Source organism: Drosophila rhopaloa, unplaced genomic scaffold (assembly GCF_018152115.1).
Source record: "Drosophila rhopaloa isolate 14029-0021.01 unplaced genomic scaffold, ASM1815211v1 contig_163, whole genome shotgun sequence".
Lineage (NCBI taxonomy): Eukaryota > Metazoa > Arthropoda > Insecta > Diptera > Drosophilidae > Drosophila > Drosophila rhopaloa.
Genome location: NW_025335043.1, coordinates 9,214,182 through 9,236,990, shown reverse-complemented (window position 1 = coordinate 9,236,990; position 22,809 = coordinate 9,214,182). Strand labels below are relative to the sequence as shown.

At 40.4% G+C, this 22,809-nt stretch overlaps 6 protein-coding genes across 6 annotated transcripts; 5 read left to right on the top strand and 1 right to left on the bottom strand.

Moving 5' to 3' along the window:
- Positions 1-896: 896 nt before the first annotated feature.
- Positions 897-5,220, top strand: LOC108053705 (carbonic anhydrase 1). The gene is made up of 4 exons (XM_044458053.1): positions 897-1,158; positions 3,216-3,688; positions 3,751-3,978; positions 4,449-5,220. Exons 1-4 carry the CDS (start codon positions 1,101-1,103, stop codon positions 4,701-4,703), a joined length of 1,014 nt encoding a protein of 337 aa, XP_044313988.1. The 5' UTR covers positions 897-1,100; the 3' UTR covers positions 4,704-5,220.
- Positions 5,221-8,059: 2,839 nt separating this feature from the next.
- LOC108047027 (inositol oxygenase) lies at positions 8,060-9,729 on the top strand. Its single transcript, XM_017127056.2, has 4 exons — positions 8,060-8,191; positions 8,255-8,429; positions 8,839-9,415; positions 9,473-9,729. Exons 1-4 carry the CDS (start codon positions 8,174-8,176, stop codon positions 9,579-9,581), a joined length of 879 nt encoding a protein of 292 aa, XP_016982545.2. The 5' UTR covers positions 8,060-8,173; the 3' UTR covers positions 9,582-9,729.
- Positions 9,730-10,832: 1,103 nt separating this feature from the next.
- LOC108047025 (esterase-5B-like) lies at positions 10,833-12,634 on the top strand. Its single transcript, XM_017127054.2, has 2 exons — positions 10,833-12,259; positions 12,316-12,634. Exons 1-2 carry the CDS (start codon positions 10,870-10,872, stop codon positions 12,561-12,563), a joined length of 1,638 nt encoding a protein of 545 aa, XP_016982543.2. The 5' UTR covers positions 10,833-10,869; the 3' UTR covers positions 12,564-12,634.
- Positions 12,635-13,008: 374 nt separating this feature from the next.
- On the top strand, positions 13,009-14,701 carry LOC108047026 (esterase P-like). The gene is made up of 2 exons (XM_044457735.1): positions 13,009-14,400; positions 14,465-14,701. Exons 1-2 carry the CDS (start codon positions 13,009-13,011, stop codon positions 14,699-14,701), a joined length of 1,629 nt encoding a protein of 542 aa, XP_044313670.1.
- Positions 14,702-16,016: 1,315 nt separating this feature from the next.
- Positions 16,017-17,926, top strand: LOC108047031 (esterase P-like). Its single transcript, XM_017127064.2, has 2 exons — positions 16,017-17,622; positions 17,679-17,926. The coding sequence occupies exons 1-2, from the start codon at positions 16,233-16,235 to the stop codon at positions 17,924-17,926; spliced, it is 1,638 nt and encodes a 545-aa protein (XP_016982553.2). The 5' UTR covers positions 16,017-16,232.
- A 23-nt stretch (positions 17,927-17,949) lies between these two features.
- On the bottom strand, positions 17,950-19,162 carry LOC108047029 (THO complex subunit 6). Its single transcript, XM_017127059.2, has 2 exons — positions 18,988-19,162; positions 17,950-18,932 (listed from the first exon to the last, which is right to left on the bottom strand). Exons 1-2 carry the CDS (start codon positions 19,098-19,100, stop codon positions 17,993-17,995), a joined length of 1,053 nt encoding a protein of 350 aa, XP_016982548.2. The 5' UTR covers positions 19,101-19,162; the 3' UTR covers positions 17,950-17,992.
- Positions 19,163-22,809: the final 3,647 nt, after the last annotated feature.

Sequence of the window (22,809 nt, the reverse complement as noted above, 5' to 3'; positions counted from 1 at the left end):
CATCCAATTCGGCAGTTACTCATCGACGGCTTAGTCCAGCACGCACGCAATTAGTCATTCGGCTATGAATTAATCGGGGTTTTGGCCCCTCGAATCGTTCATACCCTTTGCTACCTTGGACTCCTCGGCATATTGAAGCTATCAAAGAGACACAGTGATATAGGGTAGAACTAAACTAACGGAAAACTTCAAAAGCTTTGGGTGATAGTGTAAAGATATACCCATGACTGTCACATTAGGAACGCTTTTTCAAAATTAGAACAAAACTTCTAGTTCGTATTGCATTTATGGGTTTCAATATGTTTCAGTTATTTCAAATATTTTTAGCTATTAAAAACATTGTTGTATTTTTGATTTTTTTTAAATTAGCAACAGCTGTTTTTTAAATGTGTCTAAGGCCGTAAAAATTGTTTACGTGGTAAAAAATATAATTTTATAGTTTAAGTGAAGCAATTCAAAGCTTTTTTAGGAGACCAATACCAATGTTAATTAAACATTTAAGTAACAAACTGTTTATTATGAGATTTGCGTAATAAACACTTGTGTTTAGGGGATATTTTAAGGTCGTTACCATGTTTTAATAGCTTCGTGTAATAAAGAAACGCCAAAACTTTACCGTTTATAGAATCAATTTGAGTAAAATAGCTTATTCAATGGCAAGGTTAGGGCAACATAAAGTCATTGGAATGGTTAACCTCTTAAATTTCCTGGCATTTGGAGTCTTGGGCATGGGCTTGGGCCGTGAATTGGTCGCTTCTTCAGCACTCGAGTGGGCACATGGGAAAGTTTCCGACCCCTGGGCCATCCAACCCAACTCGATTGGCCAGCAAACAGCTGAGGCAATCGGCGGCGGACACAAAACAGAAACCTCCGACGAGCCGATATAAGTTGCGGGTTCGTCGAGGCCCTCACCGCAGTTGTGTGACCGCGTTCGGCGGGCGAGCACGGAAAATAAGACAGTGGGACTACAAAAAAGCCACTAGATTTGTGCATTGCCTCAAATAAATACAGTTCGTAAATTAGTCGCGACTGGTGACAGTGCCTCGATAGCCTGATAAGGCAAGTGTTCCGGGAAAGTGATACCAGGGCGAAGTGAAATCATGAGGAGGTGTCGCAACACCCCGCTTGCAATTGTCATTGCCCCGATCTTGATTTGTGGTGAGCTATATAGTAGCAAAACAAAGGTGTAATTTGATAATGGGACATTGTTGGCAGAAGTGCGTTAACTAAGATACGAGGCCTGCAATTAAGCTGTATATGCTACACAGTGTTTTCGTAACTAAAGCTGCAAATATTTAAACAATTGTCAGGACTGTAATAGCCCTTGCCACACGCAGAAAAAATTAATCATTTTAGTTTTTATATATTTCTATGTTTTTCGGTTAAATGTTTTGCTTAAGCTGTACTACAATTTGGAATTGGGTTTGAGAAAAAAATTGCCTTGTATTCTTAAAGATTAATGTGTCATTCCTTATTATTATTATTTTTATGTAGATTGTCGATTAAAAGTTGTTTAACTAAAAAGGGAAAAGTAAATAAATCATTATCGTTTTATAACTGAGCGATTATCTTGGTTTTAAATCAACTAACAGCTGAAAGAAATCACAGTGTGAATTTTTTATGATCATGTCATTAGAGGTCTAGTCTAGAACACTTTTGCGATAGATCTTTTTATTATTTATAGCCCCTTACGAATCGGTCACCTGATTGATCTTCGACCTTCTACCTGCCATTCGGGTTTCTTGATTATACGTCATCACGATTGTCCACCATGATCATCAATATGAGACATGACCAAACCACATGATACTTGTCATAAAAAAATCCCAATGGGTTGAAAGAGAATTTTTTTATTACGAGATTGTTTTTTACTGTATTTTTTTTAATTATCTTAATAAACTTTTTTTTAATAACGATGTGAGCCAATTTGGGAAGCAGAATACTAAACATGCGGCTAATAGAAATTAGTCGATAATTTACACAAATTTGTCATAAATAAGGCAACTTGTTAATGAGAGATAATTTGACTGAGGGGCTTGGCTAATTTCGTTAGAATTTTTTGTGGCCCACTAATTTTTTCCTTTGCGTATACAAATTCAAAACCATTTCACATCATATTTACAACTGACAACTGCACTTTTTTGTGGGAAAATAGTGTACGAAAATTCCACGCTAACTGAAATAAACTTTACACGGTTAATGCTGCTCGATTAATGCTAATTGAGTGGGCAATTACGGGTGTCTTGATTGTCGAACTGCCCGAACTGATTTCCAATGACGACAGGCACCGCATTAATAGAATGTGCAAAATTAATAGTACACATATATCGCATATTTATAGCTTTCGCTGCGACCAAAAATAGTTGATAGCTTGGTTAAACAGGTATTACTGATTACACACCCACTCGATGTCACGAAATGTCACCGATTATTATCTTTCAATTAGCACCTGGAGGAGCTCGATTAACTGTCTCTGTTTGTTTTCTCTCAAAAAACAAGAGAGAACGCTATAGTCGGGTGCCCCGACTATCAGATACCCGTTACTCAGGTAAAGGGAGTGCGAGGGAGATGGAGATAGAAACTTTGATCACGCATAACTTTTTAACGAATGGTCCGATTTGAAAAATTTCTTCTACATTTCGATAGGTATTGATAAACACAACAAAACTGCATTTTTACTTTTCCGAAATATTTAAATTTTTAAAATCGTATATAAGCGATTGTGGGCGTTAAAGGGGGCGTGGCACCTTTTTGAAACAAACTTGCGCTGCGTAGGAACTCCTAGAATCTGCATGCAAAATGCCAATCTTCTAGCTTTTATAGTTTCCGAGATCTCAGCGTTCATACGGACAGACAGACAGACAGACGGACAGACAGACGGACAGACGGACAGACGGACAGACGGACAGACGGACAGACGGACATGGCTATATCGACTCGGCTAGTGACCCTGATCAAGAATATATATACTTTATAGGGTCGGAAACGCTTCCTTCTAGCTGTTACATACTTTTGCACGAATACAATATACCCTTTTACTCTACGAGTAACGGGTATAATAAACTCATATCATGTTAGACTTAATGTCGCAAAGATCAATAATATTGATATTTAAGTTATCCATGTCATTTTGTTCGTTTACTTATTAGGCTAAGCTGTTTGAATATCGTATTTCAATTTATTAATATGTTTAAATATGTTTTCTACACGATTAGCTTCGGTTGTCTTGGCCCAGGATTTTGGATATGAGGGCAGATATGGACCCGAGCACTGGGGTGAGGATTATGCCCGGTGTAGTGGAAAGCACCAGAGTCCCATAAATCTCGACAAGGTTAATGCCGTGGAGAAGAGGTTTCCCAAGCTGGACTTTTATAATTTCAACGTGGTGCCCAAGGCATTTCAAATGTCGAATAATGGTCACACGGTGCTGGTGAAGATGTCTTTCGACGAGGACACAATGCCAACTGTGCGAGGAGGTCCTTTGGCTGAGAAAACTCCTTTGGGCTACCAGTTCGAGCAGTTCCACTTTCATTGGGGCGAGAACGATACGATCGGCAGCGAGGATCTAATCGATAACCGTGCGTATCCCGCCGAGCTCCATGTGGTCCTGCGAAACCTGGAATATCCTGATTTTGTTAGTGCTCTGGACAAGGATCATGGCATCGCCGTTATGGCCTTCTTCTTTCAGGTGAGAGCTTAACTTTATCTTTGGAGAATTGTCAGCTTTAATTGGGTATCTTTATTTTTTAGATTAGCAACAATTCCACTGGTGGCTATGAGGGCTTCACCAACTTGCTCTCCCAGATTGACCGAAAAGGCAAAACCGTGAACATGACCAATCCACTTCCGCTGGGTCAGTACATCTCGAAATCTTTGGAAAGCTACTACAGCTACACTGGTTCTCTGACAACTCCGCCTTGCAGCGAGGAAGTTACCTGGATCGATTTCACAGTTCCCATCGACATTACGGAGAAGCAGGTAATTAATTTGCCAGAATGACGTAACTTTAGGGCCAAAAGAAAATAGCTAAATTTATTCAGTTGTTAAAGAAGAAGAAGTAACGTTGGGAGACATGTTATGTAAATGTTATGTTGAAAGAATGACTGGTCCCAAGAAAATGTTGCCTCTTGAGCAGCGTCAATTTAATTTTAAAACCATTATCGGTGGAACTAATTTAAAAGCCTAAAAACTTTTTATATTTTAGTATTTCCCTAATAAAATAAAGCACAAGAAGGCATTATGATTTTAAATATCATAGTATAATGCTTGATTAGCTATGCCTGTAACATTAATCGAACTAAGCATAATATGAAGAAGTTAATTGAGTCAAAGCTAGAATAAATAAATAACAATTATATTAAAAAAATATATTTCCAAAAATTCTTATCTAAGCTTTAAAATATGAAATTTATTTTTCGTTATTAATTTTAAATTTATTTTCCCCCTAGTTGAGCGCCTTCCGCCTTCTGACCGCCAACGATGATCACCTGAAGAACAATTTCCGGCCCATCCAGCCACTGAACGATCGCACCTTGTACAAGAACTATATTGATACACCGATACACAACATGGGCTCGGTTCCGTTTGTGAATGCCGAGAATGCGGCTGGCAATTGCAGGTGGAGGCCCCTTTCCCTGGCTGTCCTGCTACCCAGTTTCGTCCTCGTGGCTCTGTTAAGGACCTCCGTTTTCAGTGGTTTTTAATTAGAATTCTGCGGCGGGGAATCGAAGGTTAAATCGTTAAATGCCTAGCATGCGCTTAGGCGTCCAATTAAGCGCTGTAATTTACATTTTCCGCTCTTGTTCGCCGTCGCTGTTTGTTGTTCAAACACGAGTGCCGGTAATTTCCTCGGCACGGGTTCCTGCCGGCAGGACAACCATATATATATATCTACGGACAAACAATCAGGCGGTGGCACAGAGAAATTATTAAGCCCAAACGGGCGGAGCTTCAGCTGGCACGATACCCTTACTTATCAATTATGCAGCACCTCGCACAGAGACTGTCACATTCAACAGTATCGCATCCGTATTCGTATTCGTATTCGTATCCGTATCCGTCCATCGTCCAAGGAAGCCTGTCAGTGCGAAGGAAACCCACTTGGAATTGCACATTGTGATTTTTAATGCTTGGCACAAGCAAAGCTTTTTATTCGTGTACTTTAGGTTTAAGTTTTGTAAACATAAAACCGTAATAAAATGTATTTTTTGTTAAATTATATTTGCTTGTGTTATGGAATAGCAAACAGCTTATTATAGAGGACTTAACAGGAGTCATTTTTTTAATAGAACTACAGAATTCATTAGTTAATGTGTTTATTTGTTTTTTATAAATTCATATTCATACTTTTTTAATAAACTTTTTGTATACTAGCATTAAGCTTTAAAGGTCAGCTAATAATATGAAGTATAATATCAGTTATCTATGAGTTAAACTTTTTTTTTAATTGGTCTGGTAAAACCTTTTTATTAATGACTTTTAATATTTTTGCTTTAACTTTACATTCAAAATGAACAACTTGATTCAGTCATAAAGTAATGTATACTTTTCGGCGAACATCAAATTGTGTATTACCATTAAAGTGCTAGTTCCTTTTTTTTTGGATAAATACATATTTTCCCACGTATAACATATCCTGCCTTTTTCTAGATTGCTTGTATTTTTGATTTATTTGACGGATGATAACGTAATCTTATCAGGACGAGAGTATTGTGCTGGCAGGGGAGAGTACTTTTTTGATGACCCGATGACCCCGGCTGTCAGCTGAAGCCAAATGAATTATTGCAAGCATGTGCACAAATCTATCAGCGGAATATCAACTTTTGAAATAAAGTCGAAGAGTTCGTCTGGCGAAAGTCGAGCTCACCAACATGATTTATTGATAATTACTTGAGGCCGTAGTAAAACGGTAGAGCCTTCCTACAGCAGACTGCAATCACATATATGGTATAATAGAGAAACGCAGGATGCTGTAGCCAGAGGACTCTGTATTTTTGAAAACGGATTGATCATTGTTGTTTGTCATTTGGCTCCATTCTGCGTCTAATAGCCTTGTCCTTCTGACCTCTCGAACTTTACGTATGAACCCCAGCCTAATTATAGAACCATTTATAGCATTTTAATTAGCTTATCATGGTTGTTTATTAATGTGATCGATCTGGCTGATATAGACTGTAAAACATGGCGACTTCGACCTAGAACTTGGGTGCCATGCTCCGAAGTGGGAAATCAAAATGCTATCTAGATAGGCAGTGAAAATAGCAATACTATAAATAAAAACATTTAAGAGTCTCACCCGTTTCCGTTTGCGTTTATTGACTTTCAACTCTCTCCGTCCGCAATTGCATTCGCCGGCACGTTTATTATTTAATTGATGACACCAGCATCGACATCGACATCGGCATGGGTGTGAAATAAAAATATTATGAAACTTTTCCATTGCCGCCCAGCTTCCCCAATACCCGTACTCTGTGCGAAACGATTCCCTAATAGGTGATAAGGTTTATTGACAACGATCGTTACAAGCTGACCTCTGGATGGTGACGATCGGCGATATTGCGACTCGGGAAACTTGGAACAAGCCCCTCCGGCCCAGATCTATATAGATCGCCATCCAATTCTAAGTATCGCTAAGTATAGCGATCAGTCCGCCCCTTCGTGGGCAGTGTGAAATCTCAACTTGTAGTTCGCACTTGCGACGGGTGTGAGTCGGGATTGGGATCGGAATCGGAATCAGAATCGGATCGACGTCATGTTTGTAGACGACTGATAACTTTTCTTTAGGCAATCCCCCCCTTGATGGCACATTAAGCTTCAGCTTGATGACTGTGTACCCAGATTGCGGGCCGTTGTTGCTACTTTTAGACGTTCGGATGATCGCTGGATCTGAAATTTGGAGCGTTGGCTTCTGGCTATGAAGCCGCTGCTCCTCTGGCGGTTGTTCAAGGTTGGCCCGAGATCTATTGTTGGAATTTTTTGGGGGCTTAAGGCGTGACATTTGATCCAGGGAAAAATTGTTTGCCTGATCCCGAAGGCGGGACATCCGGCGAAGTCATGGTACTAACCCGATATTCAAGCAGCCATTAAAATATTAAATACCATTCTGGTTAGAGAGTCACAAAAAGTCTATGTTATTAGGATCTATACTCTATTAATATTCCGATAAGTTTTCTTGGACTGACAATATTACTTTGAATTTAACAAATTTGTTGTAATTTCCTTATTATTATACAATTGTTTTGGTTTTCATTGCATTTCTACCAAAAACAATGGTCATGTGACTTCGTCACATTTTATTTGATTTCAATATTGTAATACATTTGAATTGGTTCCTATTGGCATTTTAACAAACAGAAATCCCATTACTTTTTTTTTTGGAATTTATATATCCTGGGCTTAGGAATCAAAGCCCAATTATATAGAAGTCATATTAAATTACTTCTGGTATAATGAAGATCATGATTTTGTTGTAAGTTGGGTGTCTAATTTAAAAACTAATGATTGAAAAAGCCATTGATATATTCCCATTAAATAGAGTGAACTCTTATCAGGCGTGTTCTTACAACCCCATACATTGAATCGTAATCCAATGCCATGGCCTTGCACTTGATCCAGATATGTATATGTGGAACGCAGTCATTATGTATTTTTATGGCCTGTATTCCGATGTTATCAGTCAAGTGCAACTTCCAGTTTTATGACTTAGTGGAGCAAAAAAAAGTAATGCAGCTACAGATAAGTCGAGCCAACTTTGTGTAGGCGCCCCGGACTCTTGATAAGGCATTATAAAACCAAATGTAATGTGATAGAAAGGCCCTGCGATTCTCCTTATAAATACATGGTAATAGAAATGTTTGGGCCGGGCCTTAGGCGTAATATTGATAGTGATTGGGGAGAGGCCGGACGGGAAGCGGCGCAGGCGACTCTCGTGTTTTGAAAAATAACAAACATACTATAAATCATTTTCGAGTACACTCGGAATAGAAGAGAGTGTACTATACTAAATGGAATGTGATTGTGAATTTCGTTTAATTTCCAATGGTCGGCAGACTATAAAAGTGTGCGATCTGAGCGCCCAGCGATTCAAAACTGTTTTGCTTGCTCAAGTGCGCGGTTCTACCCAAAAATTTAATTCAAGTTTTTCTATACTACTTAACTTTAAATATTCTTCAAAATGCGAATCCTTGCAGAGGTAAAGATTTTAGTTCTCAAAGTGATTTTAAGTATCTTATTCGATTGTGAATTCTATTGATAGAACCATGTCCACCTTCTGGATCCTTCGGAGCTGATGCGCCCGGAGCCCACGTTTGCTGACAAGAATCCCTCCAAATTCCGGGACTACAGTGTGGACACCACCGATCCCTTGAAGGAACGTGTGCGCCAGACCTATCGACAGATGCACTTGAACCAGACCGTGGACTTCGTCAAAAGTAAGTTACAATATCAGGCGTAATTTAAAAGGAATATCAGGCGTAGGGATCAATACATTTTTAAATTAATGGACTTTGTATATAACAACCAAAAAAATATTGATCATTGTGGATGGAAGAAATATAACTTAAAATCTTTTCTTTTAAATTCATTCCGTTGAATTTAAATACGTGCTGTAAATTTAAAAAAAAATTTAAAAAAAAAAACCGTTTTAAAAAATCCAATTCTCCGTGGAGGCTTTCTAGTTAGTAAAACTTGGTTGTATGCTGTGAATATTATATTCCATATATATATGAATAAAACTATATTTTATAGATCCAAGGCTGGACTGCCATTAAAAAAGATTATTGAAAAATTATTTTCTTACAATTTAATATTTAATATTAACAATTTCTTTATCCTTTTTAGGTCGCAGAAATCGCTGGCTGAAGTTCGACACGATTAAGATGACTGTGCGTGAGGCTCTGGAGAAGCTGAACGATCTGGTGGACGAGTCCGATCCCGACCTGGATCTGCCCAACATAATTCACGCCTTCCAGGCGGCCGAACGGGCACGTGCCGAGTTCCCGGAGCACGATTGGCTGCATCTGACGGCCCTCATCCACGATCTGGGCAAGATCATGGCCTTCTACGATGAGCCACAGTGGGCGGTGGTGGGGGACACCTTTGCGGTGGGTTGCCGTTGGGGCGACAGCATCGTTTACCGGGAGGAGAGCTTCGAGGGAAATCCCGATGGTGATAATCCAGCTTATAACACCGAATTGGGCATTTACAAGCCCAACTGTGGCGTGGACAACCTGCTGATGTCCTGGGGACACGATGAATACATGTATTCAGTGCTGAAGCACAACAAGACTAAGTTGCCCCATGTGGCATGCAACATCATTCGCTTCCACTCGTTCTATCCGTGGCACAACGGTGGCGATTATAAGCACTTGGAGGCACCCGAGGACGCGGAGACCAAGAAGTGGGTGCTGATCTTCAAGTAAGTTTATATTTTAGTTGGTTTTTACTTCAGTTTAATAATTATCTTTCCCCACAGTCGCTACGATTTGTACACCAAGAGCGAGGTGGTTCCGGATATCGAGGCTTTGTGGCCGTATTACCAGACCTTGATCGACAAATATTTGCCCGGAGAGCTGGAGTTCTAAGCGAATGCTTTTATTTTATAAACCTTATTCTACCAATAATCGTTAGTTTTCCATACGATTTTATCCTATCTCTTAGATATATATATATACTTGTAATATGTGTACTCCTTGTATAGCAGATAATAAAATATTAAACAAGTAAAAAAAACACTGGTTTTAATTTATTGAATATTTTAATTTTAAGAACAGTTGGTTACTTCAATTGAAATTTAAATTGCTATTAGAGATGCCGTATTAATTATTTATAATGTCGAAGAGCAGAAAAAACTTATAAAACGTACTCGACATTCTATTCGACTAAAAATTTACATACTTTTCGGCGGCGCAATTTCTGAAACATTAATTAAGTAGCTAAAGCTTCGCGATCAGCAATCAAGATCGATTCCCAAAGAAATACGTAAAACTTTGCAGAAATAGGATTAATTATTGATTAATAGCCAGAGACCTGAGCTATATTCATTCAACATTCTATATGATCTAATCCCTGAATAGGGCATATTAAGACAAAATTAATTTGTTGCATTAACCAAGTCATTCTCTTGAGACAATGTTTTTGCTCTTCATTTATTTGAAGCTTTCTTATCAGTACTTGTTAATCTAGCTTGGAAGGTAGCAAATTAGAATTTTAAAGCTCTGCTTAAATACAATGAACACAAATAAAGGGGTCTTGAGATAAAAACATAACTTCGGAATTTAAACTATTATTAATTACCATTTTATCATAATTTGTAGGAATATTTGCTTTTCATCTCATCAAAAATGTAAGACTATAATGACCAATATGTGTGACAACGTTGTTTTGAAACAAAGATAATTGTTCCTCGATTAAGAAACCCTGTATAAATTCTTCTATATATGGTATGTAATCTCCAACTGTATTAGACAGCCTAAGCGATTTTAAAATGTTTTCGTTTAATAGTGCTTTATCAGTGCCATCTGTACAAATATATTTACAAAAATACCATAAGCAATTAAAGTAATTAATCAAGTTGACTTGAGTGGGGTTGTATAATAAATATATCACCCCAAGTGGGATTGGCAATTTCGATTGAGATGCATGTCTAAAAATAAATTAAGTTAGGTTAAAATGTAACAATCCTAATTTGTATACGGCTATCGTACAGATGTCCAACCAAGAGTTATGCGTGCACACAGCTCAATTGAGACTGAGACTGGTTGTTCAGGTGGCCGGGAGGCTCGATGGCGATAAGCTTACCGATCCAATAAAAGCGGCCACAGTTTCCACTTCTCAAGATAGTTGCGGTCTGAGTTCAACGGAGTGAGCAACATGAACTGCGTGCGATTGTGCTTTGTGCTGAGCTGCCTGTGGCTCAGTTCGTCGGCGGCTGATCCGGATGATCCCCTCTTAGTGGAGCTGCCCCAGGGCAAGCTTCGTGGCCGCGATAATGGAAACTACTACAGCTACGAATCGATTCCCTATGCCGAACCCCCCATCGGTGACCTGCGATTTGAGGCACCGCAGGCGTACGCTCAAAAGTGGACGGATACCTTCGATGCTACTCAGCCGCCAGTGGTGTGCCTGCAGTGGGATCAGTTCACCCAGGGGGATAACAAGTTGGCCGGCGAGGAGGACTGCCTGACCGTCAGCATCTACAGGCCCAAGAACAGCAGCCGGAAGAGCTTTCCCGTGGTGGCCCACATCCACGGCGGTGCCTTCATGTTCGGAGCAGCCGCGCAAAATGGACACGAGAATGTGATGCGTGAGGGCAAGTTCATACTGGTGAAGATAAGCTATCGCCTGGGTCCATTGGGTTTTGCGAGCACTGGGGATGCCGATTTGCCCGGAAACTACGGACTGAAAGACCAACGTTTGGCTCTGCAATGGATCAAGCAGCACATAGCATGTTTTGGTGGCGAACCGGAGAACATCCTGCTCGTGGGTCACTCCGCTGGAGGAGCATCGGTTCATCTGCAGATGCTACGCGAAGATTTCAGCCAGTTGGCCAAGGCGGCGATCTCCTTCAGCGGCAATGCCCTCGATCCTTGGGTTGTCCTGCAGGGTGGACGAGGACGTGCCTTTGAGCTGGGACGAATCGTGGGATGTGGACTGGCTGCGGACTCGGCAGCCCTCAAAAAGTGTCTCAAATCTAAGACGGCCAGTGAAATAGTCACCGCCGTGCGAAGTTTCCTCATATTTTCCTACGTGCCCTTTGCCCCATTTGGACCCGTGGTGGAACCGCTGGATGCTCCCGAACCCTTCCTCACCCAAGATCCCCGGGATGTTATCAAGAGCGGAAAGTTTGGACAAGTCCCGTGGGCCGTGACCTATGTCACTGAAGATGGTGGCTACAATGCCGCCTTGCTCCTGGAAGATGCGAACAAATCGGGAAAGACATTGCTCGAGGAACTCAACGATCGCTGGTTTGACTGGGCCCCGTATTTACTATTCTACCGGGACTCGAAGAAGACTATCAAGGAAATGGACGATTACTCCCGGAAAATTAGACAGGAGTATGTGGGTGATCTACCATTTAGCACACAAAACTACTGGGAATTGCAGCAGCTGTTCACGGATATCCTTTTTAAGAACAGCACACAGGATGCCTTAGATCTTCATCGCACATATGGAAGTAGTCCTGCCTATGCGTTTGTTTATGACAATCCAGCCGACAGAGGAATCGCCCAATTCCTGACCAAGCGAAGGGATATTAATTTCGGTATGTGAATCGAAGTTATTAAATCAACTTTTAACTCATTAATTGTTATTTTTTAGGGACTGTGCACGGAGACGACTACTTTTTGATATTCGAAAACGTTGTACGAGATGCGCAGTTGCGTCCGGATGAGGAAAGGATTTCGAGAAATTTCATCAATATGCTAGCGGACTTTGCCCTTAGTGACAAAGGCACTCTGACCTTTGGCGAATGCGTTTTCCAGGATAATGTGGGCAGTGAGAAATTTAATTTGTTAGCCATAGATAGGAATGGATGCGAAAATAAACAGTATGCTGAATTTCCCTAGGGTTCTTGGACGAAATAAAACTGTAATTGAATAAAAAGAACTTTTAAAATATATATAAAATTGGAATTCGATTGAATGCGAGGAATGCCATTAATTTTCAGATTGGCCTAAATGGAATATTTTTAATTATTATGTGTATTAATTCAATGAATACACCTAACCAAATTTATTTTATTAGAACTAAAACTTGTATATATATTTTATATTTTAAAAGAAACAGTCATCTTTTTATCTTTGATGAAAATTTGTTCTGTGTAGTATTTCATGAATTCCTCGTTTGCTAATTCACGACTAACTTCTCTTAATCTCGTCACCCCATAAAAAATCTTAAAACGCGTTTAATTTAGATTGTTCTTTTGGGGAAGACTCGTTTTTTGCAGCTATAAAGCAATATGCAGTCTCTGTTTGTTCGTAGTCGCGTTTAAAATTTGTGTGACTTAGGAACATGTTTTTATTCAAGTGGTTGATGTGCTTGATTTTGCTCTGGGCAAAGTTAAAATGTACTGAAGCAGTCCTCTCACCAGATCCTTTGATTGTTGAGATCCCGAATGGAAAACTCCGGGGAAGGGATAACGGCCACTACTATAGCTATGAATCGATTCCCTATGCTAAACCCCCAACTGGTGACCTTCGATTTGAAGCTCCTCAACCGTATAGTAATCAGTGGACGGATGTTTTCGATGCAACGAAACCAGCAGCAGACTGCCTACAATGGAACCAGTTCAGAGCCGAAAAGCTGCAGGGAGAGGAGGATTGCCTAACCATGAGCATATTTAAGCCTAAGAACCAAATTAGGAGCTACCCTGTCGTGGTCCTCCTTCATGGTGGTGGCTTCATGTTCGGTGGCCAAACTTCCAATGGGCACGAATACATAATGCGCGAGGGAAGAATGCTTTTGGTCAAAATAAGCTATCGAGTTGGACCTTTGGGATTCGCAAGCACCGGTGATAAGGATTTACCGGGAAACAACGGACTGAAAGATCAGCGCCTGGCTCTGCGATGGATCAAGCAAAACATTGCGAACTTTGGCGGTTTGGCGGAGAATATTGTGCTCATTGGTCACTCTGCAGGCGGTGCTTCAGTTCATTTGCAGCTCCTCCAAGAGGACTTCGGCCAGTTGGCAAGGGCAGCGATCTCCGTGAGTGGCAATGCTCTAGATCCTTGGGTTGTCCAGAAGGGAGGAAGTGGAAGAGCTTTTGAATTGGGACGCATTGTTGGATGTGGACACACAACAGACTCTGCAGAACTTAAGAATTGTTTGAAGTCCAAACCGGCCAGGGAAATAGTGTCGGCCGTTAATAGCTTCCTAGTCTTTTCATACGTGCCCTTTACTCCTTTCGGACCTGTTGTGGAGCCGGCAGATGCTCCAGATGCCTTTCTCACCCAAGATCCTAGAGATCTGATCAAAAGCGGAAAGTTTGCACAAGTTCCTTGGGCGGTGACATACACCACTGAGGATGGAGGCTATAATGCTGCTCTACTGTTGGAAAAGAATAAAAACACTGGTGAGACCTGGATGGAAAAACTCAACGATCGATGGTTTGACTGGGCTCCCTACTTGCTTTTCTACCGGGACTCAAAGGACACCGTTAAGGAGATGGATGAGTTCTCCAGGAATCTGAGGCAGCAGTACCTAGGAGATCGACGTTTTAGCGAGGAAAGCTATTGGGACTTGCAGCGAATGTTTACGGACATTCTTTTCAAGAACAGCGTACCAAATGCAATAGATCTTCATCGGAAATATGGCCACAGTCCTGTTTATTCTTTTGTTTACGACAACCCAGCTGAATCTGGAGTGGGTCAATTGCTTTCCAATCGATCTGATGTATTTTTTGGTATGTATAAAGTTTTTTTTAAATACTTACAGTCATTAATATTTTATTTTAAAAGGTACTGTCCACGGAGATGATTTTTTTTTGATTTTCGATCTTGGCTCATTACGACCAGTCATTCGTCCTGATGAAGAAGTTATTTCAAAAAAGTTTTTAAGAATGCTAGAGGATTTTTCACTAAGCGAAAAGGGTGTACTTACATTTGGAGAATGCATTTTCCAAAACAATGTCAATAGCAAAGAATATCAAGTGCTCCGAATAACGGGAAATGGTTGTAAGAATGAGCAATATTATCAGTTTTTCTAATAAATATTAGTGTCGAAAAAATCGACTTGAGTTTCGGTTTTTTTAAATCAAATCCCATTAAAATAATGGTCAAATTTTAAAAACCAAAACTTTATGAATAAAAAATGATAAAACTTGAGCTTAAAACCATAAAATAAATGTGGACGTTGCTTGATTTCTATTGATAAAAATAAGTTTATCCTTCACATCTGGGTTTGGTGCAGCGTTCATCCTCACTGAAAGTCGCTTCACATGTATTTGGAAGCTTCCTCCATTTGTAAAAATTCAAATACCTTTCCTCCATCACCACTCTTATATCCTTTTTTCCCATATATATTCCACGTTTCCGTTACTTTTTTTATATGGCAAAAACATCGATAGTCGCCATAGAACATTGACTGTTTCAAAAATTTTAAAAACATCGATTCAATTATGTTTTTCCACCTCTATATAGATTCAAAACTAAGAGATAAGTCGAACTCTGGGCTTTAGTTCAACACGAGTTTTTGAACTGTCCAGGGCAATGGGACAGTCTTACATCACATCTTCATATATCTACAGTGAATAATAATGTAATTCGTCAAACAGTAAAACAAATACACAAGTGAAGTTAAACAAACTTGAAAAACTTATTCGTCTCGACATAACCTCAACCCGTGTCGTCATTTGGAATCGTTTTGGCGGCCGAACAAAAACAAATAGTGAAACCACATGCCCAATTCAAGTTATGGGTTTTCGACTGTAGGCAATAGGTCTAATATATTCCTCACCCCCTTTTTATACCCGTTACTCGTAGAGTAAAAGGGTATATTGTATTCGTGCAAAAGTATGTAACAGCTAGAAGGAAGCGTTTCCGACCCTATAAAGTATATATATTCTTGATCAGGGTCACTAGCCGAGTCGATATAGCCATGTCCGTCTGTCCGTCTGTCTGTCCGTCTGTCTGTCCGTCTGTCTGTCCGTCTGTCTGTCCGTCCGTATGAACGCTGAGATCTCGGAAACTATAAAAGCTAGAAGATTGGCATTTTGCATCCAGATTCTAGGAGTTCCTACGCAGCGCAAGTTTATTTCAAAAAGGTGCCACGCCCCCTTTAACGCCTACAATCGCTTATATACGATTTTAAAAATTTAAATATTTCGGAAAAGTAAAAATGCAGTTTTATTGTGTTTATCAATACCTATCGAAATGTAGAAGAAATTTTTCAAATCGGACCATTCGTTAAAAAGTTATCCGTGATCAAAGTTTCTATCTCCATCTCCCTCGCACTCCCTAAACCTGAGTAACGGGTATCTGATAGTCGGGTCACCCGACTATAGCGTTCTCTCTTGTTAATTGTATCTTTAATAAACTTTGATCTGTGCCAAATTTAAATATTTCCTCATTCGCTAATTCGCGACTGACTTTTTTATAAATCGTTACCCATAAAATAATTCTCAAAACGCGCTTAATTAATTTTTTTTTTTTGAGGAAGATTCGTTTTTTGCGGCTATAAAGCAATAAGCTAACCTTTGTTTTTCGTAGTCGCGTTTGTAATCCGTATGATTTCGGAACATGTACTTATTCAAGTGGTTTATGTGCTTGATTTTGCTCTGGGCAAAGTTAAAATGTACTAAAGCCGACCTCTCACCAGATCCTTTGATTGTTGAGATCCCCAATGGAAAACTCCGGGGAAAAGATAACGGCCACTACCACAGCTACGAATCGATTCCCTATGCTAAGCCCCCAACTGGTGACCTTCGATTCGAAGCTCCTCAACCATATAGTCATCAGTGGACGGATGTTTTCGATGCAACGAAACCAGCAGCAGACTGCCTACAATGGAACCAGTTCAGACAAAATCTTCAGGGGGAGGAGGATTGCTTGACCGTCAGCATCTTTAAACCAAATCAGCAGATTGGAAGCAGCTTTCCTGTCGTGGTCCTTCTTCATGGTGGGGCCTTTATGTTCGGTGGAGTAGTTTCAAACGGGCATGACTACTTTATGCGCAAGGGAAAGATGCTTTTGGTGAAAATAAGCTATCGCTTGGGTCCTTTGGGTTTCGCAAGCAGCGGTGATAAGGATTTGCCGGGAAACTACGGACTTAAAGATCAGCGCCTGGCTCTGCGATGGATAAAACAAAACATAGCGAACTTCGGGGGAATGCCGGAGAATATTGTGCTCATTGGTCATTCTGCAGGCGGTGCTTCAACTCATTTGCAGCTCTTGAAAGAGGACTTCGGCAAGTTGGCCAAGGCAGCGATCTCCTTCAGCGGCAATGCTCTGGATCCTTGGGTTGTCCAGAAGGGAGGACGAGGAAGAGCTTTTGAACTGGGTCGCATTGTTGGCTGTGGACATACAACAGACTCTGCAGAACTTAAGAATTGTTTGAAGTCCAAACCGTCCACGGAAATAGTTTCCGCCGTTCGTAGCTTCTTTCTGTTTTCCAACGTTCCCTTTTCTCCTTTTGGACCTGTTGTTGAGCCGGCAGATGCTCCACAAGCCTTTCTCACCCAAGATCCTAAAGATCTGATCAAAAGCGGAAAGTTTGCGCAAGTCCCATGGGCCGTTTCATACACCACTGAGGAAGGAGGCTATAATGCAGCCATAATGTTGCAAAAGAATGAAACTACCGGTGAGACCAGGATAGAAAAACTTAACGATCGATGGTTTGACTGGGCTCCCTACTTGCTTTTCTACCGGGACTCAAAGGACACCGTTAAGGACATGGATGAGTTCTCTACGAAACTGAGGCAGGAGTACCTGGGAGATCGGCGATTTAGCGAGGAAAGCTATTGGGACTTACAGCGCATGTTTACTGACATTCTCTTCAAGAACAGCGTGCCAAATGCAGTAGATCTTCACCGGAGGTATGGCCACAGTCCTGTCTATTCGATTGCCTACGACAATCCACCTAATTCTGGAGTGGGTCAGGTGCTTTCCAATCGCACTGATGTATTTTTTGGTATTTGTTAACTTCTGTTTAAATATTAATACACGCTTATATTAAACTTGTTTAAGGTTCTGTTCACGGAGATGATTTTTTCTTGATGTTCACCGTTCCTGTACTAAAGAAGTCTAATCGACCTGATGAAGAAGTTATTTCAAAAAACTTAATAAGGATGATAAAGGACTTTGCACTTAGCGAAACAGGCACTCTGACATTTGGCGAATGCATTTTCCAAAATAATGTAAACAGCAAAGAGTATCAAGTGCTCCGAATAACACGAAACGGTTGTCAGAATGAGCAATATGATCAGTTTCTCTGAGAAATTTAAATAAATATTGATGGTTATAAAGTATATATAAGCAAAAATAGATTTATTTAACCTTTATCAAGCTGCTTCAACTATCAGCGGTTCCTCGATCAACTCATCGTCATCATCCTGATTTTCATCTTCACCCTGCACATTTCCGTAAAGATCAATCTTGCTGTCCAGGAAGCGAAAGTCCTTGAGGATATGCAGCTTGTTGCTAAATCCGGCAATGGACATTAGCTTAATTGGTGATGTTTGCCAGACAGCGGAGTAGCAGGCCGTGTGCTCCACGGGAATATTGGCTTGGAGAACTCCATTTAGAGTGTAGGACTGTACATGGTTGTGCTCTCCGCCAATTAAAACACAGTCGTCCACAAAGTCGCACAAATGCACGCGACCAGGAAAGTCAAAGACCCGGGTGCACTCCAGGGAGCGCAGGTGGTAAATGGATGCCTTGGGTCCACCGCCGCAAAGAAGCCAATCGTCGTTGACCGCCACTGCTCCTATCCACTTGCCCCAATCCGGTCGCAATAGGTTGGGATTCTTGTGGGGCTCCAGCAAGGCGGTCTGTTCCTGCTGCTTGGTGCTCCAAACTCGCACGGTACCATCTTCTGCGCCGGAGAAAATCTGGCCGTTGGCATTGCCCACAACGCTATGCACATAGTCCGTGTGACCACGGTACTCCCGCTGAATGCGTCCGTCCTCCAGACTCACTTGGTAGATGACACCATCGCCGCAGCCGGCAAACAATGTGTTGTCCACCTTGTTCAGCCACATGGAGTTTACATCGGGCACTTCGACGGCATCCACCTGCATGGGTATCTTCACCTCCCAGGAACGTTTGGTGGCGAGGGATTCCTCCTCCTCGTTCCATGCCAATCCGTAAATAAGACCCACTGCACCCACTATCAGAAAGTCACGATGGAAGGCTAGGTAATTGATGTCCACACCGCTGCCCTGCGGGAATATCTTCAGTTTGCCAGGAGGCTCCTCGGAACCCTTTTCCAGTTCGTTAATCCTTTAAACAGAAATGACTTCATATAAGGATAATTAACCATGTCGAGGATTCTCACCTGAGCACAAAAATATCCCCAAAAAGATTACCCGCAAATAGGTACTGCTTAGAGGTGGATATAGCCTGTGCCAAGACATTGTTATAAGCACGTTTCAGATCTTTTTCCTTCATCTTTTTTTTAGTAAATTTCACTAATTTATCAATTTTAGTTTGTTTATACCGGCGTTAGAGGTGGAAAATATCAAGATGGTAATATCGATGTCTTTCCACCTATACAAAGCAATACAATGGTGGGAACTTTAGCTAAGTGTGGTTCAAGTCCCCGCTAAGTATAAATTTATTTTCAAATAAGCAGTGCGCAGTTTTTCATATTTTCCAAGAAAGCAGTAAATATTGGTAGCAAGCTGTCCATTTTCGTAATACACTCACTACGTGCTTCCTTACGTTATACCGTTAGCCAACCTAATGATTATTTTGAATTTATTGAAGAACCTGTTTTTAATCATCCCAAAATTTGTTTGATTTTGAGGAAATACACCAAATTGTAATTGTAATTATTCGAACAAAATCGTTTGCCGGTGATCTCAATTTGCATTCCTTATAAATAATGATATTCGCCATGTGTGCCTTGAATTATCGACTGACAGATGCATTCTGAAGTAAGTGTACTTACCCTGAATGTTTATTTACGATTAATCTCATTAATTGTAAGCTGGAATTCCTTAGCGCTCTAAATCGGAATTTTGCCTTTAATCAGACAATAAGTTCGATGGCATCCCGCTAAGCCGATTTTTATTTGCACTGTCACAGTGAGAGAAGGCCTTTAAGAAAGTCTGAAACCTTTCAGACAGTCGAAATATTAGTTGACTAATCTCCTAAAAATATGAATTTGTAAACCAGCCATGACGTTTCATAATACCAACTTGGTTATTTGGATTCGCGTCGAAGTCAAGAGTGATTCATCAGATCGTGGAAAAGTCTTCGAATGACGACAAGTTTGGAGTGCTCTTTAGATTTGAAGAGCGTGCTCATATTCATGTTGACTGCTAAACAAAAGGAGATTGCCCACTTATGATCAGAAAACAATAATAGACGGCTTCATAATAAATTGCTATAAACATCTGGTTTCTGTTGTTTACCAATCAAACATGGCATAATTGCCTGAGCTTTTATTTACCAAATAAATTCTACGATGGGCTGATGGGTTTATCAAAATTCTATGTTGAAGATAAAGAAAGATAAATTAATGTTTTTATTTCCTATCTTTCAGTATTGGAAATTCAAATATAATTGAATATTATATTTCATACTTATAAGAGTTTAACTTTTAGACACCTGTGTTCTTAAGCTCAGAGCTTAAAAAACAAAAATTCCTTAAAAAATATAAAATAGCGTGGAGCACCTTCAATTAAATACTCTATTCTATTAAATTTCAAAATTAATTAATAGTTAGGACAATACAGAAGTCACGTATTAATTTAAAACTAACTCGATTGTGCGTTGTTGATCCACATTTTTCAGGCTGTTGTTCTCGACCGTTCTAATCGTTCTAATTTATATGCAAATTCATATGGCTTATTAATGTCGAGACGGTCGATTTATAATTAATTATTTCGGCGCCACCAAGTTGTTCTATCTGTCTCAGCATAATTCACATAGCCGACCTAACATATAAATTCCGAACATCGAAAATTCCCCCGATTCCCATTAAAGCCAAGAACTTCTCTTTTTGGGCGTGATCTTTACGAGTTTGAAAGGCGGTTTCCCAGCCAAATGAATTCCTTATCTGTGGGCAAAACATATCAAGTTTTATAAGCGGCTTCAGCTGCGCTTCATTTGGCCGCATATTAATGGCATGCAAATTTAATTTGACAACTTGACGTATTATGCGAATTCGAATCGAGATTCCAAGCCGATTTGTTTTTGACGACTTTCTTAGGTTTTTATTGAACCATTTGGATGGGCATTTTGCACGTGTTTTTCGGGAATTCCACAGTTGTCGGAACTGCAGCCTGGGGGAACTAGTTTTCAATGAAGATACCGTCTGGATAACTGGCGCCAAAAAAGTTTCTTTGCTTTTTGGCCAACGGCTATGAAGCGATCATCTTTCTTTCTCGCCTAATGATAAATGCTTTTGATGAATTTCAGCTAAATTTTGTTTGCTACACAGCGTCGTCATGGGAGTTTGTTTTTGTGGCCCAGTATTTTGTTATTTTTGGGAAATCCCCAAGCGCTATAAATTTCTTCTAAGCGGCTCTTTCTTCTTTCTTTTTTGTTTGGCTGTTTTCGCCGGATTCTCTCATCTTCTGGTCTTCATCGCGAAATGAGGTCCAACCGGATCTAGTTTGCCCAAAAACGCTGGCCGACAAACGTTTAAAGATCGAGCCCTCGGGAGGAGTGGAACTTTTACTGCCTGGCGAAAAGTGGTATGGCGACTACTGGTTCTACGCCGTTGCATATTAAAAGCTCATTCGCCGGCACATTAATTTATTTTTTGAGGCCCGCACCGTTCGAAACAAATGGTGTTAGCTGACGTCAACGGTCGATTTGATGTGGGGCCCATTTCGATACGCCGATACGCCGACTCGGGGATCTTGGTCAATGCACCCTGCATGCGCCTAATTGAATCGACAGATCGACATAGTCCAGCTTTCTAACTGATATTTCTCCGCTTCGGATCTCCAATTCCGAATTCCGTCAAGGTCAGCTACTTTCTCGGGCAAGGTAAGCAACATTTGTATGGCGCCAGAGACGAGAGCCGCTGAACTTTGTGGTCAAAAACAACGCTTTTTTTGGGTAGTCCCGGTCCCTCATTTGCATCAATTTACATCTCGGATTCCCGATCGCGTAATTTAAATATTAATTGTCGAATAAATCTCGCCGCTTCTCGGGGTAATTTATTCAAAGCAATCGGCGAAAAATGAAATATGCATTCAGTTTGTGGCACTAAAACTCAAAATTAGCCCCAAAAAAAGCAAGAAAGTAAAGTTTTATTTGGTCCCCAACCTGTTCTATAAAGTTTGACGATGTGCTGAAAACTAATTGGAAGATTAGCCTGTCCATCAATAAAAGACACCTCCCAAAACGGGAAGTTATAGTTTATGGGTCGCACACGTGCTGCCTTTAGTGTTTATGAGGATTTAGGACTTCCAACCCAGGAATACAGGAATCCAGAAATCCAGGGAGCTCATCGCTCACGTAGCAAGTCTTTCGCACCTTCATGTCCAATTAATTTTATTAGTGTTTGTATATTTATAAACTTGAACCCGCCAATGAGTAATGCAAACATTACGATCGTCGCAGTGCATTAGTACCCGAATCCGGGATGCTCTATCGGATTGAAAGGCACGTGTAATTGCCGGGATCACTTAGCATTACTCCTTTTTCCCTGCCTGAAGATTAACATTTAGATTTCGTTGACGTACTGGATTCACTGAAAAACAAACCCATTCGATGGGTGTTTTTACAATTCGGCTGCTAATTAAGTAAATAAATATTAAAGCGAATGCTAATCTCCATTGGTTTTTATTAACAACTCAAACGACTGGCGCCAATCCAATTAACTCCCATTTTTAAATGTTTGTTTTCATTTAGTTTTAGGAATTTTTGCGCAGATGGAAAGAAAACAGGAAAATCGAAAGAAAACAGTAGAACAAAAAACATATTGATTAAAAAATATTGAGTCAGCATTGTTGTGATTTTGATCTGGCGCGTAATCTACATATTAATATTTGTTTATAATAAACAGACAACAAACTTGATTCATCGCCGTTCCCCCGAAATTCGGACGAAAGTTTTGCTTGAAATTAGCAACATATTTGGACTTTGAGGCGTAAATGAATAACTTAATCGAGACCGAATTCTTATGGCGCCACTGAAT

Coding starts and splice junctions, on each gene's coding strand:
- LOC108053705 (XM_044458053.1), top strand. CDS start 1,101: ATGAGGAGGTGTCGCAACACCCCGCTTGCAATTGTCATTGCCCCGATC. Junction 1,159..3,215: donor TGCCCCGATCTTGATTTGTG/GTGAGCTATATA, acceptor CTACACGATTAG/CTTCGGTTGTCTTGGCCCAG. Junction 3,979..4,448: donor TCGACATTACGGAGAAGCAG/GTAATTAATTTG, acceptor TTTTCCCCCTAG/TTGAGCGCCTTCCGCCTTCT.
- LOC108047027 (XM_017127056.2), top strand. Junction 8,430..8,838: donor GACCGTGGACTTCGTCAAAA/GTAAGTTACAAT, acceptor TATCCTTTTTAG/GTCGCAGAAATCGCTGGCTG. Junction 9,416..9,472: donor AAGTGGGTGCTGATCTTCAA/GTAAGTTTATAT, acceptor CTTTCCCCACAG/TCGCTACGATTTGTACACCA.
- LOC108047025 (XM_017127054.2), top strand. CDS start 10,870: ATGAACTGCGTGCGATTGTGCTTTGTGCTGAGCTGCCTGTGGCTCAGT. Junction 12,260..12,315: donor GCGAAGGGATATTAATTTCG/GTATGTGAATCG, acceptor GTTATTTTTTAG/GGACTGTGCACGGAGACGAC.
- LOC108047026 (XM_044457735.1), top strand. CDS start 13,009: ATGTTTTTATTCAAGTGGTTGATGTGCTTGATTTTGCTCTGGGCAAAG. Junction 14,401..14,464: donor GATCTGATGTATTTTTTGGT/ATGTATAAAGTT, acceptor GGTACTGTCCAC/GGAGATGATTTTTTTTTGAT.
- LOC108047031 (XM_017127064.2), top strand. CDS start 16,233: ATGTACTTATTCAAGTGGTTTATGTGCTTGATTTTGCTCTGGGCAAAG. Junction 17,623..17,678: donor TCGCACTGATGTATTTTTTG/GTATTTGTTAAC, acceptor AACTTGTTTAAG/GTTCTGTTCACGGAGATGAT.
- LOC108047029 (XM_017127059.2), bottom strand. CDS start 19,100: ATGAAGGAAAAAGATCTGAAACGTGCTTATAACAATGTCTTGGCACAG. Junction 18,933..18,987: donor GGGGATATTTTTGTGCTCAG/GTGAGAATCCTC, acceptor TTCTGTTTAAAG/GATTAACGAACTGGAAAAGG.